Source organism: Struthio camelus, chromosome 3 (assembly GCF_040807025.1).
Source record: "Struthio camelus isolate bStrCam1 chromosome 3, bStrCam1.hap1, whole genome shotgun sequence".
Classification (NCBI taxonomy): Eukaryota; Metazoa; Chordata; class Aves; order Struthioniformes; family Struthionidae; genus Struthio; species Struthio camelus.
The window spans coordinates 49,828,940-49,841,293 of NC_090944.1; the positions used below are offsets into that span (position 1 = coordinate 49,828,940).

Sequence of the window (12,354 nt, forward strand, 5' to 3'; positions counted from 1 at the left end):
GAGGAAAACAAGATTATGAGCTTAACAACTAACCCAAAAGAGAACCTTAAATCAAATTTGTTTCTTGCTAGGCCAGTAGAATTTTTACATTTATAACGTTTTAACCTCTCTTAGGATCCATTACATCTACAAAGTGAACCAAAACAAGACCGCCAATGTAATTTAATTCAATGAGTGAAAAATACTCCTTGGAAATATTACACCACCTTATTCTTAACTTTAAAAATCATTTAATCATAGATCCTGTCAAAAAAACATTGAGAAAAAGTCTATGTAGATGTGATGTAATGAAATGTCATTCCACTACTTCCCCAAAAAAAAAGATGCTGGCAGACTACCAAAGGAACAGCAGAACTTCTTCGACACTAAATTTTACAATTAACTGTGAGAAGACACAGAACTGGTACACCCTACAACAGAAGATGACATGATGCCTAACCTTGGAAGAGCGTGTAAAGATACCACTATTTAAAAATAAATATAAAATCCTGACATGAATCAGGTGAGTGTTTTCCCATTAGAAATGAGGAGTAAAGTAAAAAGAAAACAAAAAAAGCTACCATATTCTTTTAAAGTTTCACTTGCATTACGCAGTAAAACTAATTTTTGAAATATAATTAACATATATTCTAATACACCACCACTTAGGATTCGGATTTCAAAATTTTCCTTGAAATTATGTGAACTGAAGAATACCATGGGGATTACATCTCAAAAGCAAGTCCATAGCGTAAACTACTGGAAAAATGTAGTATTTGACACACTAATCAAATTTGGGCTCAGTAATTCTGATTTGATAAACAACCTGATACTACTATATCTAAGTCAATTGTTAGATAACTAAAACAAAATTTTAACCCCAAAAAACTCAGTTGGCAACATAATAGAACACCATGCTAACAAAATACACTCACATCCATGCATTTCTATTTACGTAGCTTGTGTGGATTTACAGTCACTATAGTGTGTTTTAAAATTCCCACTGCTAAGAAACAGGATCTTTACCACCTGTCCATTAGCCGTTACTTTGAGTCTTAGCTTAATCTTCAGGTTTGCAAAACAAGGTCCAGTGGCCAGCTCCTTTGATGCAAACTGACAAAACTGTGCGAGTGTTAATCTCCATTTCTTAATCTTCTGGTGTTGCAGAACACAGTCTTCGAGCATATTATAACAGCAACTGTGCTAAGAGCTTCTGGATGGACAAGTGCCAAAAGAACAATGCTGGAGTGACAGCTCAGTTTTTTCCTTGAATCATGTATCTAGCAAACAGCTTGGACTTAAAAAATAATCCAAAATTTAATCATAAATCAAAGGACCTTATTTTACCAGCAACTTGCAGAATGTATTTTTAGTTGAGACAGAGAATGAAATCAGACCTAATCACACTTTTTTTTGTTCCTTTCCCCTCCCGTCCCTTGCCTTTCTTCTACCCATTTACTTTCAATATAATTTTAGCTGCTGCTGTATTTCAAGAATGAAAAGAGCTCTTTTTTTTTTAATCTATATTGCACAAAGTGCCAGTCTTTACAGGCTTGCAAGGTTGTAAGTTATGCCATTTCCAACAGAACTTACAGATAAGTGAGGTCTATACTGATTAAAAAGAAAGAAAGAAAGAAAGAAAGAAAGAAAAGCCTCCACACAACGAGCTCTTACCCTACAGTAACTGCAGTTCTTCAGGATGCTGTCACCAGCACGGATCTCACACTGTGCTCATGTGCCCAGTAAGCGCTAAATTAGAGCTCCATGAGAGAGCCATGTCCAACTCCGACCACGTGTGTCAGGTACTCCACCTGGAGGGCATTAAGGGCAGAGTGGCTGCAAGTTTCCGTTAGCTCCTCCATTTGAAGACTAGGCTAGGCAAAGACTCCAAGAGCCGGGAGTGATAAACTCTCAAGAACAACACATATGCCTATATCACTTTTGCTGTCTTTAAATTTAAAGTAATAAAATTTGACAGCCTTAACTGCTTGGAGAAAACCAGAAACGTATCTGTTTTCTCGTAGTGTGGAGTTACTAAGGAAACCCTCACACAGATGAATTTTATTGGACCTTCTGCCACACTCGTGAGCAGTTTTGAGCACCAGACGTATTGCTCACAAACATAGACGGCTAACAACCAGTTTTACTTGGGAGATGAAAGGAACATCCTTGCGGCTCAAAGATTAGTTTATCACATTTGCTGAAAAAGAACATTTTTAGATACTTAGATGCTTTTATATTTACAATAAACTTACAAGTCCTTGTTCACACAAATATTAAACAGCAAATCAAACGAACAAAATATGTCAAGTCTATGGGCACCTCTGCATTTTCTAAGCAATTGTTCCAATGATAAACAGAATGAGAAGAAAGTTCCTGAAAACAACTAACTAGTTTTCTACTAAAACATTGAATTCATAGAAACTGCCTTTATGAAAGTTTTATACATGTGTCATTTTAAGTAAAGGTTGGGGGTGGTGGGAGTACATACTCTTTCACACTCTTAATACAAAAAGTTGTTTCACTGCATGGCAGTGATAGTCAGGATAGGCCTGTTTTGTCTTTTCTTCCTTCTAATGCATGAATATTAGCTCCAAACTTTGTAGGATTAATATTAAGCAGTGCCACTTGGGTCACCTCATTCTACACTTTCATTCTCTTAAAGTGAAGGAGCTACTTCAAGGGTAATATGTATGAACTACTTCAACGTGTAATTAAAGAATTAACTTTAACAACCCTTCAGCATTAGTTAGCAAAATACATTAATGCAAAAAAAGCTAAATTTTTCTTCCCATGGATTAAAAAAAGAAAGCAATCATACACATACATCCAGACTAAAGGAACAGTGATAGAAATAATCATTTGGCACCAGCATAAGGAAACATTCAACTACTAAGTTGAGCTGTTGTGGTGCTTCAAACAACAGGCAAATTCTGTTCTCCAACATGTTGACAGGAATTTCTGAACACATAGAAAAAAAGTTGATGATGGAATTTACTAATTCATCTCACTTAAATTAATTTAGAAATCTGAATTACAAAACGTATCTTTATCCATAGAAAAGTTTTAGTTTTATCTCAAAGTACTTCACTCGACCAAGATTTCTTAATTTCATTCTCTTTTCCTTTTCACTTCACAAAAAAAAAAAAAAAAAAAAAAAACAGAAAAAGACCACATTAAGACTAGCTTATGGCAATAAAGTGAAATACTGTGATGCACTGTAACAGTCAAATTTTTAGAAAACAACAGATTAGATGAAGTTACAGTTCATGTCCTGGGTAACTGAGAGAATCTGACATGATCAGTAACTGGTTATGTTTTTCTAAATTCATCTATTCTTAAGAGACTTCGGAAACTATAAATCTGGGAGTTACTGGCCTCACAAAACACAAGAGCAGAGCATTCCAGTAGCCACTGCCACATCTACGCACATTTATCAGTAAATATGCATCCTGTCCTCTACTCTGTACCTACTAGCCAGCCTTACTACATCATCCATTTTGAAGTGCATGAAGAGAAGCAGCTTCCCTCAAACACACCCATCTGAATCATCGTTTCCAAAGACTTCCTTATACTGACTGCTGCAAAAGCCTGACAGCAAACAATTTGCTCCTTTACAATTATGTGGTGAGAGACAATGAAGGTGAAGGCAACCTACAGTTTCTCTTGGAGACTTGCCAAAGCTCAGTCTAAAGACTTCGCCCTAGCTTAGTAACTTCCGTGCAACTTTTGCCTCCTGAAGTGTTCTTTGTTAATAAAACTCTCGGTCACCATCCTGGGTAGGAATGCTCTGCACAGGTCATGGCGGCCGTTAAAAGAAAGGCACCAAAAGGACAGGATTTATTTTACAGCTTATTCCCCACTGGCTGATGGCCATAATCATACAGTAGGTACTGGCACGGTACGCCTCTCATATTCTTAAAAGTGTCATGAACCAAAAACATTTCTGAAATCTTTCTCCAACTTATCAGTTTTTCCATTATCTCCTCCAGTGGCTGTCTGGCGATGCCATCTTCCTCTCATAAAGGAGAAGTTCAGTAGTTTTCTTCCTGATACAGTTAAGACCTTACCCAGACTCAGGTTCTAAAAGAAAGCGCACTTTATTCTGTGATTACCTCTGATCATTATTAGCAAGATGATCCTGCACATACAGACCTCCTTCATCCAATGTTAATATGACTCTCAAGTTCTCTCCCCTCTATTTCACCCTCTATACAAAACTTACTTTAGTCTCCCTTCCCTCTCCAAACACCCTGTACATCACCAGTGTTATTTCATGAACTCCAGACATTGTCTATTTCCATTAAATTGCTTCATCCCGTTACCCCATCACAACTTAAGAATCCTAGTAATTCTGAAGTGCTACTTTCCTTTTAAAGGAACAATGTCAGTTTAAAGCTAACAGCCTGTTCACTTCATCTCAAAGCACCTGACATTTCAACGAGTTTAGAGTTTAGCTGCTCCTGAAATATGATGTAGTAGTCCACAGCTAAGGACTATTTTTTTTTTTATTTTTAATTCTGCAGTCCGGGCACAGCATGCTATTCTAATGAAGCACTGCATATGTTATCTAGCTGTTCAGCATAGCCCTTTCTGAAGCCCCTTCAGGAACAGCTAGCATCATGCTACTTAGTCTGGTTTTGTTCCATCGTTTTTTCTTCCATGCACTGAAAAACAGTAGGTTTAAGGTCAGTTAATTTTGTCTGACAGCACTAAAATCATTTCACTGCTATCTCCAAGACATCTCTCAAAAGAACAAGCTCACATTTTTCTCATGCTTCACTGCAAGCTTACAGGAACACCCCATAGTAAGCACAAAGCCAACATTTTCTTCTTTCAATACAAACTCTAGATCCTTCCTCACAAAAGAGAGAAAAAAAACAGAGAAAAAAAAAGCACAAAGCAAAATAACATAAATCCACATTCCCCAGTAGTATGACTAGTGGTGAGCTGAGCACTGTCACTCTTACTACAGGCAATTTCAGCAAGTGACTCAACAGCAGCTTCAGAGACTTTGCCAAATTATCGTCCACAAGCACTGCCTGGGTTAGGGATGAATAGTTCCTATATGGGTTCAACAAAATAATATTGCAGTTTTGAGGAAAAAAATAATGGTTTGCCAGTGTCCCTAGAGCCTTAGAAACAGCAGAAAGACAAAAAATAATACCAGTCTTATCTCAGCAGTATGGAACCTAATGTATGTCCTTAATAACATTCTTAAGCACGTCATTAAAAATCTGCCTGGCTGAAGAAGTTCCTATCAGATATGCCAGCTTGTGCAACCACTTTTGGGCTGAGAACATCTCATTTATTGCATTATGCTCTCAATCTTTCAGTGAAGTAAAAATGGTGGAAACTATTCTATTATATGTTTCTCTGTCTCTGAGAAGGTTTCCTTTTCCTTGCAATAATTCTCCTCACATATTTGATTTATACATGCTTCAGAGGTTCCGTAGGGCAGATTATTCAAAGAATTGACATTTTAAGAAGGATACTGACAACAAAGGCCCCAGAAAGGAAAGAAAACAGCAGTGAGAATGACAATATGATCTTCCATATCTGAAAGGTGCATTGGACTTCTGAAGACCAATGTGGAAGATCATCTCAGATACTCGGCATTCCACCAAGAGTGACACAGCCAGGCAGAGAGACTCCAGCACTAACGAAACATAATAGCAAACAACATTCACCTACATTGACAAATATTTAGCATAGGAGCTAACAAAGCCCTTTAGCTAAAATAGAAAGATCAAGAAGAGTATCCTTGTGGCTACTGTTCTGAAAAAACTTAGCAAGTAACAGTAAACGCCTCAGGGCAGCCACTGAACAAAGAATACATCCATTTTACAACTTGTTTTACAAATAATTTACAGAGATCAGCTTAAAATAAAGACGACCAAAGCAAAATCATTAACAAAAGCTTATCAAAAGACTATGAAAGCCTTATCAAATTTTACGAAATATATATTTTGATATAGTAAGCATAGTCAGTATAAACTATAACAAGAAATGAGGCTCTGCACTTATGTCTTTAGATTCTCTTCAAGTCTCTTCTCATAGTCAGAGAAGATCATCTCAATACATTGTTTTACTTTAAAGACAAGCAAGCAGCTGCCTCCAGAGCAGTCGTCATTGCTATTCTGTATGTAAGAAGTGACTTATGAACAGTGTGATTCCCACATGCACCCAGTGATCAAATCTATATTACTCCTAAAACTCCATGATTCACTGATCCAGGCATAAAACTTAGCCCAGTTTCTGAACTGGAGAAAACAGCACTAAAAACATTAAAAGTATTAAATACTATGCTCCTTACCCCATCCAGAAGAGTGTTTGTTAGATGGCTGCGAAGATCTTTACGAAATGGAAATTCCAGATTAGATACATGAAAAATTGAATTATCTCTATCAATCATATAAACTTCATTCTTGCCATCAATCAGCATCATGTACCTGTAAAGACAACGTTAAGATATTATACTTCTAGGTAGGTCCTCTAAACCTCTATTTTAATTTATATTAAAGTGTTAAAAAAGTAGCCATGAGAGATGTCATTAAAAAAAGGCATTAGAAAACAAGTTTTTACCATGAGAAGTTAGAAGTTTAAACCTTTTGCTTCTTAACAACAGTGAATCTAATTCAGTGCAATTATCACTAATGAAATATTTCATGGCTAATAGTTTGGAATACACATATAATGATGCCTGTGCATACAGATACAATGGTGCCTGAAAATCTTGCAAAAATAACACAGGTTTCAACACTAAAAAAAAAACACATGAAGCTAATTCAGTTTGATTCAGCTCAAAAGATCTTTTATTTCTGCTTTTTCTTTATTAAGCGGATCAGAACTTTACCTGGTATAAACCTGCAGAGTTTCATCAAAAAGAAAAACCTTTTCCTGACTGTCACTGGTTATTTACACTGCGGTACTGCAGAGTCTCAGCTAGCTATGGAGTCTCTTTCACTAAAACATTAACATATTTAACTAAGGAAAATGCCTCTCTCAGTACATATTTAAAAAAAAAAAAAACACAAAACCCCATAGCTTGCTACAAGCAACTTTTAAGCTTAGCTCAATTGCTAACATCTAAATTTTCAAAATACATGCAATTTGTTTATGTTATTACAGCATTTGTGAGCCCCGGTTATGAATTTTGACATATCTGTGCTAAACCCACAAAAGACTGTTTTAGCCCTATAGAATTCACATGCTGTACTCAACAAAACCCAGTGAACAAGCAGAAAGACAAAACTTAAAAAAAAAACAAGACACACTAATCATCATGACATGTATAATATACATGAGGTACCTTTGTAAAGTTTCTTTCATTTTTGCAATAAGTATTAAAATGAGTTTCAGGAAGGACAGTAAAGTAGCTGAGCAAAAAAGTTCTTCTCATAAAAACCTAAGACATTTTGGTGGAAACTAACAGCAAGGGCCAGATGCAAGAGTCAACGTCCTGGCAGTGAACGATAAGCAGCCCTGGAACTAAACACAGCAGCCTGAATCTGATACAGTAAAATAAGATAGAAACTGCTGAGGGACTCCGAAGGTTGGCAAAGGGAAAAAGACCAGAAAAGGGCCTTTTCAGAACCACTAAAGGGATAACGACAAGGCTTGGCTGCACTTGGTAAAATCAGTGAGAAGAATATTATCAAACGCTATCAATATGCTCTATGTTACGTTATGAAATTCATACGGATTATGAATGTTATCAAAATGCGATCCAATGGCAGCCTGAAAGGGCCTTTAAGACCACAGACAGAAAAGATCCTGGCTTAAAAGTGGTAGAAAAAAAAGTCTACAAGAGAGTAACTTGACATGAAGACTTGAAAGGAAGTCCAAGTTTGGGCTCAGTCAAAACTGAGTTATGTCAGTATAACGAATTACCACCTGCCAGCTGAGCTGCTATAACTGAATTTATGCCTGATCGTGCCATAACTAACCATGTTTTTGGCCTACACCAAAACTGAGAGCATTAGTTTAAGTCGAAGTTTCTTTCGCCGCAGGCAGACATGCTACAAGCACAAAGATGGCAACAGAGGTTCTACTGACTCAAGTCAAGATCACCAGAAAAAGAAGAAAACCAGAAAAGATGAAAACAGGAGCACCAGCAACTGTCGAGATAACTACAGTGGTTCTAAAAGTTCACAACAGTCAATGTTCTCCAGTAGTCTCTGACATAAAAAGAGAAGGTGCGTAAACCTTCCCAGAGCAACGAACCCCTTTGGATTGCAGTACAGTTTCCTTTGACAGCACAGAACAGGGAAACACCTAATTAAAAGATCACACCAGGCACATTTTGAAGATTCATTCAAAACAAAACAAAAACAATACTTACCACATTTGTAAAAGCAGAAACCATACCCTTTATACTTCATCCATTTCTCCCTGAGAAGTCCTGGTTTTGCAGAAATAACAAGTTTCCAGTAGTCTTTTCTAAAATTCACCGTTGCTCTCACAAGTAATGCTGACAGAATCGCTGCTGTCCAAACAAAACAGCAAGCATCCCCCAGAAACCCTTCAGGTGCATGGTCCACGAAGGCAGCTCAGCTGTCTTACGCAGAGATCTTACCGCTCAGTAAATGTGACTTACCAGTCAGTTTTCTGAATTTACCAATCAGTAAATCTGATCACAGGAGCACAACACTACCCATGCAGCTTAAATAAATACTTTCTTTCAATATTATGACTACAATAATAATCCACTATAGATCAGCTTCACTAATGTTTCCCCACTCACGAGTACTTAAAGATGTAACATATCAGTTACACAAAAAGAAACACGATGTATAGGAGTGGAAAGTGAACAGGAGATCTATTGGACCCCATTAAAAATAACTAAAGTCTTCAGAAGGAAAAAAGCAGAGAGTATACCAATGCAATATCAGGAAGACTGCACATGAGATGCTTTATAAAAAAATAATTCATTAGACATGTTCAACTACGTGACTTGACACCATTCATTGGGAGGTGGGAAACTGCAGAAAAAATTAATTCTTCAAACCAGGCAAATTTACACAAACCTAAAACTGATTACAAAAAGCATGTTGCATTTTTTCTTAAAAATTAAAGAAACCATGGGGAGGAAAGGACAGATGCATAAACGAGGGGGAAAATTACATGCATTAATGCATTGTTTTAAATAAAGCTTAACTGGCTACCTCTGCAGTCCCACATTCATTATGTTTCACAGTGCATGTTTTCATTGTAATTTGCCTTCCATACGAAACAGCTTCAGAAACAAGTTCTAATGTGTCAAAAGAACTTGCAGCTACCAAAACAATATTTGTATCATGATTAGAAATACGATACAAAATAAGATTTTATAACTGCTTTGAAAAAAACTAAGTTGCTAAAAGCTCTGTTTTCGGCCACCTGGAGTATCCACAGGTTCTCATGACATATGGAAGGCTTCATCAAAATCTGTTGCTCAAACATCAAAAGTAACACTAACAACAACACTTTCTCCAGATTGTTCACTCAGGAAAAAAAGTTACAGAAACATACTTAAAAATTGATAGCTGGATAGCTCAACAACACTGCTAAGACTCCTTCTCTTTCCAATCACTGTGCTCATGTTGCATCTCTTCTCTGTCCAGTTATCTGTTTCTCCTTTTAAACTACTATTCTTTGCACTGTAAATCCTGAACAGCAGGAACAACATCACATTTTATGAATTGCATGCAAAAGATTTCCAATTAGAGTTCACCAGGACTCACAACCAAAGAGAGAGCAAGAAGGAGCATGTGCTTCCTTGGGTGGGGGGATCTGGATCTCATGACAACAAATTAGCCTAAAGTAGACCCATTTGTCATCAGTCTCATGACAAAATATTTGCCTAACTTAGAAGCTGCACCAGATATCTGCATGAGTAAGACAGGAAACAGGCCCAGATGTGCTTGTTCTGAAAGAGGTTTTTTGTTTTGTTTTGCTTTTTAACTGAAAAACTGGACTCCCCTTTCCCCCCTCCCCGAGATCTGATAAACTATTTTAAATTAAAGATTTAATATATTCAGGCATAGCAAGGAAACACAGATATACGCACCACATACATGTTTTACTTACTGCAAACTAGAACTCAAAACCAATTAGGCAGATGGAAGAAACCTTTTACGTTATCTAAGCCATCACCTTGACATAAAACAGCTCCATATTACATACTTACACACTGAAGTCTATCTTTAAATTGTCTCCCATAGCTACCTTTTGAAAACACTTCTTCCAGTCCATCTTACAATAATCATATATATTCCTTCTTTGAATTTCTTTTTACTGAAAAGAGCTAAGCATATTCAACTCGTATTTCGGTTTAGAACAAGGACTATATAAAGAGTCCTTGAAGTTTCATTCTCTCTCTACACTGTGCTATATTTAAATCACTATTACATATTCATTTCAATTATCAAAGCTTTCTCAAAACAGAAAAATGCAAGTTATTTCAAAGAATCAGTGCGAACTAGCAATGCTGGCAAATCAGCTGGTAGTTCTGAGGGAAAGTTGTGCTACCTGCGTAAAGGTACAGATGATTAATTGCACATATACTTTATCCCAGCCCAGCGAAAGGGAAAAATTAGCCCTGAATTCCTAATCCATATACAGAGAACTGCTCTGTATAATGGAAACCAAATCTCAAAAAGCTTAAAAGCTTTAAAAATTTTTAAACTCATTAAAATCTATATAGTGGCTAACCAAATGCATAAAATTTAGCATAAGAGCTATAATTAGATACATCACATATATCTCAATGGTTACTACCAGAAAGTATTAGCCTTTCCTTAGGAAAATAATCAGCAAAAATAAAAAATTAAAAAGATTTTTCTGATCATGATTTCTTGCTGCTAACACCTTGTTCCATCTTCGCACTCACAGGGAAAAGCACCACGGTGCTTTGCTTAAATAAATGTTACTGCTGAGAGTAGTCATATGTGTCTGGATGTTTGAGTGTATTTCCACATATTACTTTGTTATAACAAATGTTTGGTAACGTGTGGAAACAAACTCAAACATCAACTTTCTATGCAATAATTTCAAGCTTTTAAATAGTACTAGCACACACAGAGCGTATGGAAGGGGGCGAGTCATTTTCCCCAGAAATATCATCTGAAGATTGCTTTCAATTATCCCTCAAGGTCAAGAATACAGCCTAGTTTTTAAATGCCACTATTATAATTCAGTAATTCAGAATGGCTTGTTACAGCTCACTCGTTCTCCTGCTAGGCAACACAGTAAAACAAGCAGCAAAGCTGCCAAGTGAAAAGGTAGATTTAAAATATACGCGTGGTTTTAGGAACTTTCCACATTTTAGGTAACTTATAGTGAGGCTAAAAGTAATCATTTGAACTTAAATACAAAATCCTAATCAGAGAAAACAAGCCACGACCTCATCCACTTCCTCATTAAGTCTCTCTTGTGTCTCCAGTTTGCCTGCTTGGATTTCAAATACTACAAACTCATACAAGTGACCTATTCCATTGGCTAAAAGCTGTAACAGATTCAGTGGCTGGGAAGTGAGTTTAATTTCTTCAACAAGCCACTAGGGAACACTAAGACAAGGACTATTCCAAGTCTAATCTACGGAGTCATGCTCTTCAAGACATACGATACATGTTTAGCATGCTCAAGACCATGAGCATTTTTATTTTATTTATTTTATTTTTTTAAACCAACAGTATTTATTTATTTGGTCCACACATGCATGCAATACATTGAAGCATCCTTATTTAGGTTGAAAAATTTTGAGACAGGGACCCAGTCACCACAAGTCCTTCCTTCATAGCATATAAGCAATGCCTGTTTCTCCAAGTACTCATTCATAGCTGTATTTCACTTTTCAGCCATCTAAACCAAGGCATGCCACAAGTTTTCTTGGTTCCTTATTAGCGAGTGCCACAACACCTATGAATTTTTTTTTTTTTAATCAAAGTATAGCAGCTGGAAAAAAACATGATGCAATTCATAAAATAATCTTACAGGTGTCAAATATGGGAATATTTATCAGCAAATCACCTACAGTTACCTGCCTCACCCATAAGTAAACAAAATCTCTTTATTCAACTACAACCAAGTCAAAGCTAGATATTTCATGAGACCGCCATTAAAAGTTACAAGAAATTTAAAAGGCTACCTAAAAAGTTTTATTTCTTTGGGATTAAAAGTTATGTTTTTAAAATATCAAGTTTAGTCTCACTGTGATTACAAAAAGCAGGATTTTAAGAAAAGCGTGGCAAAATTAAATTCAAATAAAATATTCATTCTTTATATAAAAATTCTGAAAGTTATCCAAGCAACAGAATTTGTCAGAATCAGAATATGAACTATTACCAACATAAAATAAAATAAATTTGGTCAAGGATGGTCAGGAAACTCCGG

The 12,354-nt window shown here is 36.3% G+C and overlaps 1 protein-coding gene across 3 annotated transcripts in view; it reads right to left on the minus strand.

Annotated features, from left to right (window-relative positions):
• Positions 1 to 12,354, minus strand: part of RNGTT (RNA guanylyltransferase and 5'-phosphatase) — a 193,478-nt gene that overhangs the window by 132,565 nt on the left and 48,559 nt on the right. For all 3 annotated transcript variants that reach the window (XR_011140132.1, XM_068937747.1, XM_068937749.1), the window contains exon 9: positions 6,296 to 6,431. Coding sequence is in view for 2 of the 3 variants with exons in the window: in XM_068937747.1 (XP_068793848.1) it covers positions 6,296 to 6,431 (136 nt within the window). In the remaining variant the exon portion in view is untranslated. The remainder of the gene's footprint in view (positions 1 to 6,295; positions 6,432 to 12,354) is intronic.